The sequence below is a fragment of the Asparagus officinalis genome, chromosome 3, assembly GCF_001876935.1.
Source record: "Asparagus officinalis chromosome 3, Aspof.V1, whole genome shotgun sequence".
Lineage (NCBI taxonomy): Eukaryota > Viridiplantae > Streptophyta > Magnoliopsida > Asparagales > Asparagaceae > Asparagus > Asparagus officinalis.
Window position 1 is genome coordinate 11,007,307 of NC_033796.1, and position 6,674 is coordinate 11,013,980.

General features: G+C 35.1%; 1 protein-coding gene across 3 annotated transcripts in view; it reads right to left on the bottom strand.

Annotated features, from left to right (window-relative positions):
• The window catches only part of LOC109832971, a 20,087-nt gene continuing 13,671 nt past the window's right edge, over positions 259-6,674 (bottom strand). For 2 of the 3 annotated variants that reach the window (XM_020400492.1, XM_020400490.1), the window contains exons 7-9: positions 3,024-3,237; positions 1,266-2,903; positions 259-647 (exon numbers count right to left, since the gene is read on the bottom strand). In XM_020400492.1, the coding sequence (XP_020256081.1) occupies positions 2,668-2,903; positions 3,024-3,237 (450 nt within the window). In that variant the 3' untranslated portion in view covers positions 259-647; positions 1,266-2,667. Of the gene's footprint in view, positions 685-1,265; positions 2,904-3,023; positions 3,238-6,674 lie in introns of all 3 variants that reach the window. The other variant, XM_020400491.1, reaches the window with a different exon arrangement.

Sequence of the window (6,674 nt, forward strand, 5' to 3'; positions counted from 1 at the left end):
TTCTGATCCAAGAGGAACAAATATCTGAGAATGTACAAATAAGGGTCACTTAATACAAACTATTAACACATCTGCTAATACATTTGTGGATCGATAATGAACACTTTAAAGAATTTGTAGCCAATGCATTGATCAGCCATTTGCCATGATATTCCGGTAGGTCAGCTATCTATTAGCAATTTAATTTCTTAACACAAATCCCAACATTTTCTCAAACGCAAGAAAACCGACACAAATTATCAAGATGAAAAGGATCAGTGACAAAATGTAAATTTTTGCTTTCTTTTACTTCTGAGGTATCACAAAATTGCTTAACTTTTAACAAAAAAGTTAGCATACTGTTAGTCAAAATATAATAGGGAAAAAATCTCATTGGACTGTAGCCAGCTGAAGATCTACTCAGTCAGATTACTGTTAGCTGTATCTGTATGATTCATCTGTATGAAAAAGAAGATATCCGAAAGAAACTCGAGCAAAATGCTGCAAGCTACCATTCTAAAACAAAAGGCAAACTTCTACAAAAGACTGCATTTTACTCATCTTTGCTAGTGTTGCCTGTTTATATATGTCATGTGTTCTTACTTCTGAGTGAATTTCAATCTCGTCTAAAAAGGATCCTCAAATTTTATCTTCCAAAGTAATATATCCTGTAGAAAAATTCAGCGTATCATCAGCCTGTATGAACTTGAACAAAAGAAACATAATATCAGTGTGTCAGAATCAAGAGTAACTTGATGAACACATACTTCAAAAATCATTTCTGATCAATGTGAGAAGGCAACAAGGAAAACACAATGTAGACTATTAAACAAGAACCAGAAATTCTGAACACCTGGATATGGTGCAGTAAATACATAAGCTAATTATGAATAGCTCTGGGGTATCAGTCCCGCTACCCAGAGAAAGTTCTAGACTTAGTCACATGAACTTCTGCTTCCCCCTGACAATCAAGTCAATACTAGCCAATTTGAGCCATTCTGATTCTATTCGGTTCGGTACAGTTTGATGTGAAACCCAAGGTCAATTCAGTTTAACTCAAATTTGTTTCAGCTTAGATTTCAGGAAAAGTGAGTAAAACCAACCTATTGAGTGCTCATCCCATTCGTACAATATTGAACATACGTGTTTAGAAACCTAATTATGAATTTCCAATAATGAATGCAACCCCGCAGGAACAATAGCTACTTTTGCAACTTAAACAAAGTCATGTCAGAGATGAGTTAAAGAAGGTTTTCAGATTTGAGCTTGTGCTATAATGTACTCACCTTAGCAAGTCAATGAGAAGATCTCATGAGAAGCAAAGCATGCAGAAGCTGGGCTACCAGCGTGAGCACGGATCACGCCAGCTAAAAGATCTTCAGTAAGAGTAGTGTCACACTCTTAGCTGAATACAAACATCAGCAGCAACTTCTTTGTTTCCTGAAAATTATCTTCCATAACTATGTTCACGGTCCGGGAGAAGTTCCACTATCCAAACAGATGGATCAACATCATCACTATCATCCTCAGCAGAATACACTTTAGAAGACTTAGTTATAAAAACATGAGTATGTGGAACCGTAACACTTTCTGCGTTTAGAAGTGGAACTGTAACACTTTCTGCAAATGCAAAAGTGGAGTCACCATGAACCACATAATCCTTTGATAAAATATGTTGTCTGCATTTATAAGTATCAGGTGGCATCTAAAAACTCTTGATTGCACAAGATGAGGCGTTAGATTCAGAATTAAAACACACAGCTCCATTAACCATTACCGAGATATGATGATGCTTAGACTTTTCACCTGAAGAATAAGATCTTTTTTCAGTGCAACCTACACTAGGGCATTGACATTGTGTCATAAATGTCACTGGCTGCACCCTCACCAGCTACATAAAGATCTGCTGTAGCAAACGATGCAGGAATTTTGCTTTCCATGGGACCCATATGTCTCGTAATAGTACCACAATCATGGTGCTTCTAGTTCCTCATTCATGATCGGCATCCACAGTATGCTCACTTGCTGCCAGGAAGCAATTATCTATCACAAATTATGAGATAGACTTATTGACTCAGAGCAGTGCAGATAAGTAGCATCAGAACTGCAATCCTGGGAGAAAAAACTAGAAGTTGTAGGCTAGAAGCATCACAATCTTGCTGGCAGAACAATAAATACCTAGAGAATTGCAATGCACCACACAATCATATCGCAGGAACTATCATCATCTGCAAGCAGGTTACATTTGATCTTTTCTCCTGTAGCCTCTAAATATGTATATCCATCTTGAGTAGCATGTATTATACTATTACTGAAAGAGCATCTACAGAAAAAAGTCTTGACAAAATGATGATCCATCTCCTGCCTCGTATTTGGGATGGCAACCACGTCATCCATACCATGAAGATCAGACCTAGCAGAAGAAACAGAAGATTCATTTGTTGGCCCAAGCAATTGCGGATCCTTGATATAATTAGAATGTTTCGCCTGAGTATCCTCAAAACCATAATGATCTGATCAATAGCAGAAGCAGCATTACTTGTTTCCTGATTAGGATAAATAGTACCTTTACAAGGCATTTCAATCTTAGCTCACTAGAATTTAAGTGAAATGTGTGTTGGATAAGATCATATTTAACCCAACCCGTGGCAACCAGAAAGGACCATATCAGTGGCACTAGCAGAAGACTCAAACTGACAAGTTTGTGCTTGAGATTGTATGAGTAGCTTCAGTGTTTTCAGTCGTCTGGAGATCAAGTTCTTCAGTGTTTTCAGTTGTCTGGAGAACAAGTTCTGCACCTTCTCCCTCGTGTTTAAGGAGAACCTCATCACCAGAATTACAAGATTTAGGCTGATCAGGAGAGATCACGGAATGTTTATTTGCCACTTTTTCACATCTATCAGATACAGATTCACCCGGTTCACCTGGAAAAACAGTAGTACAACATTGAAACAAAGGTCCTGCTATTTTCTTTCTGTGTATGCTTATGTTATTTAATTTCCTGTATTGAAAGTGGTTTAAGATTGGGAGTATTTTTTTCATACCTTCATCAGAAGTTGCATGTTCTTCAGTGGACCCCTTTTTCACTATAGGTTTATACAATAGACCAGTACCAGGGAAAACTAACATGTTTATGGAGCTAACTTCCTTTCTGTGTGAATGGTCAAGAGGTTTAAAGCCGAAAATATTCTTCCAGGTTTCCGTCAATTCAGCTATAGCAGGTATTATCAATTTTTCAACATTAAGAGAATAGAGAGCCTGTAATTAGGAAACAAAAGGTTAAATTCTTGAAAGAAGGAAAAAGGACAACTACAAGAACGATAATTAATCAATTAAACATAATAAACCACTACATTTATTGCTTACAAGGCTGAAATCCCTCACTTTCCCCACTCTATAATATGGCAGACAAATAATGATTAGAATAGGAAGAATATTATTGAAACTATATTAAAACTAAAAGCATATCATAATATATTGGCTGCCAAAAAACAAACATATGAAAGCATAAGGTATCACATTGAACTGCTAACAAGTTCAGTTATCCAATATAATGTAGAAAGTAAGCTCTATGATCTTTTATTTACAACCATGAGTCGCTTAGATTGTGGTTAAAGGTACGTCTAATTGCCTTCATTTTGGCAAAAACAATTAGAGCACGTGTGTTTTGAGCCAAAGCTCACATGCAATGCCTATACAATTATGAATTAATTTTATTTAGTATTACAGTTTAACAGCAATAAATTCATTAATTACTTAATTAAAATAACTTCAAATGTACTGCCGATTTCTATTTAAGTCTCTAAGAAAAAGGGTGAGAGTCAAAAGGTCTGCGGGTAGATCATACACGGATCCTTATTACTTTCCGAATCAGCTATCCAAAAAAAAAATTTTTGAACGTACCCAAATTCCATCCTTGATATTATTACACACCATATGTCCATATCCCATGAAAAAGGGATTAATGTTGGTCCAACTCCATAGCAATAAGGCCCCAAAAAACAATTCTGGCAGCTTTTTATATCCAGAAATTATTTACTTTTATATTTTTTTCCCCAAAGAATCAAGACAGACTACTTTGCACCTCCCATATCTCTACTTAGTGGTTGGGGGCCATACAAACATACATAGAGATAGAGGAAGAGCAGGAGCAGTGGTGCAATCTTAGTCAATATTTCTCACAACTGCAAAGAATGTCGATGCAGTAATTCATTATGTGTCTGATGTGCTCCAAAGAACAGAATAGTCTTAATTTGTGGCCATCAACAGATTATCACAGGCACATCAGCTGCTCGTTTTTCTTTGAATTTCCAAGAGAACAACTCAGCATACGACCATGTTAGTTCGCAGATTTGCTTGTTCTGAAACTGGCAGACGAAGTGATAATCTGCACATACTTTCAATGTTATGAAACATGTGCAAATGGTCCCTTTGTGTCCACTAACAGTTAGCAAGTTGAAAGTATTGCTCAATCTTTATCACCAAATACCTATGCATGATTAATGTCTCCAAATACCTATGCATGATTAATGCTTTATAAAGAAACCTTTTATTCTTAATGTAGGACACATAACCAAGCCAGACACTAAAGTTATCTTTGAATTTAAATTTTAAACTACCAGTGTCACAATGAGGATTATCCATATATGTATGTAAAAAATAAAAAAAAAAGGATGGTGTTCAAATAAAAGTGGATACATTAATGCTTTATACCATGTAATTCAGGAAACTCTTAACAACTGCACTTTGATGGAAGATATTACATCTCCATCTTAGTTGCATAAAGAAAGATGAAATCCCAATTATAAAATTTGTCTTACAAGAATATTACAAGGCAGCACTGAAAGGACACCTATACGGTAAGTATAAACTCCCTAAAGAAAGAAATACGAGAAACAAAAAAATGATGTTAGCCAGAAAAAGGGATCACAGACTTCCTCAAACAGGACAAGAGTTTACTCCTAAATTATGACAAGAATTTCAATGCAAGGAACCTCGGGATGCAAAAGGATACGGATATATCAGAAATGTCCATATCTGTACGATAGGATATGAATACGGATATTGAAAATCTATATCAAGTAGGATATGGATACATATATGAATATATTTATTAAATTTTTGGTAGGATATGAATAGGGATATAGATATGGATATAAGTATAATATTCTAATTAGTATCTGAAAATCTGAATATATGCATCTTTAGACGGTTGAAATTATTTTGGCCTTAGATTAGTGGATCTGAGAGTGAGACTAAACTTGATAATCAAGAGATCTAATCCTACCTTTGTGGATATGTCAAACACATTGGTGGACTGTGAGTCCGTGACTTGAATTTTTTTCTAATTTAAACAGCTCTTGTACCACATGACTTCCTCGTATCTACTTTAAATCCATATATGTTATGCAATTCACATCCATATCAATTTTGGCGAATATGAATTATGGCTTTTCCTTACAAAAGCATATTCGTATTTGTATCCATATACATGATTAGTAATCACATAGTATAAGGTAAGTACAGTATCTGATCCATATCCGAACCATTAACAAATCCCAATATCAGCAATAAACAAAAGGATGAAACTCTAAAACAAAATGAATATAAGGAAATGGGGAAGGCAAACTAAAGCAATGTGAATTTCTTATCTGCCAAGGCAGCAGCTCCTTTCCTAAACCTTTGACGAGAATTTAAATATGGCGACACCACTACTGAACGTAAGGTCACATCCAATCTCTGATAAACTTAACAATGATTTTAAATGTCGGCCGACATGTCGGACCAGAGGCTGGAGCGACACAAATATGACCATTTTAAGTCGGATATCGTTTTCGAGGCCCGTGTCGGACATGTCGGAGGATATTGCGGACATATCAGCCGATTTTCAGCCTTGAAAAATCAGAAATCGGCCGATTTTTTTATTTTTATTTTTATTTTTTATTTTTTTATTTTTTTTGATTTGACAAGTATTGGGGTTTGGGTTTAATACTCAAAAGCCTAACATGATTAATTCTTTTTTTAGCCTTTTGTTCCCATAGTAACCGGATAGCATATAATACAGATTAGGGCAAAGAAAAAATATTGCTCTCTTTCCCGACACAATCTCCTATTGTTCGTCTTCGTCTCTACAAATTAAAATTGAGAATTCATAAAAGCGTGATGTAAACAATAAGTTTGAACCATAGCTTGAAATCAATTCAAAGTCTAACACTTTATATTAATTTTATGCAATGCACTTTACTTCATGTTAATTTTATGCAAGGCACTTCGAAAGTTCTAGTTTGACAAAGTGTATTTTATTTATTTGTTTACATAATATTCTAATGTTTCCCTTCAAGAAATGGAAAACAACTCATGTCTTGATGATGAATACTCAACTCGAGTAGGATAAGCTATAACAAAACAAGTGCATTCCATCTTGGTGACCAAAATTGAGTAGAAATCCCTCCGATATGGCAATCCGATATTTAGTATATGTCACCTGACATATTTTCCCTCTATCTGACATGAATTTTAGTTGTTCGACATGAACCTGACATCCGACATTTAAAACCTTATAATTTGAACTGTATTAACCCCTTAAATTGTATTATTATTATATATGGAGAAACAAAAGGAGGAACTGATCTTAGCCATCAGTACATGGAAGTGTAGTTTTCAACCTCAAAATAAATATCTAATTGAATAATATA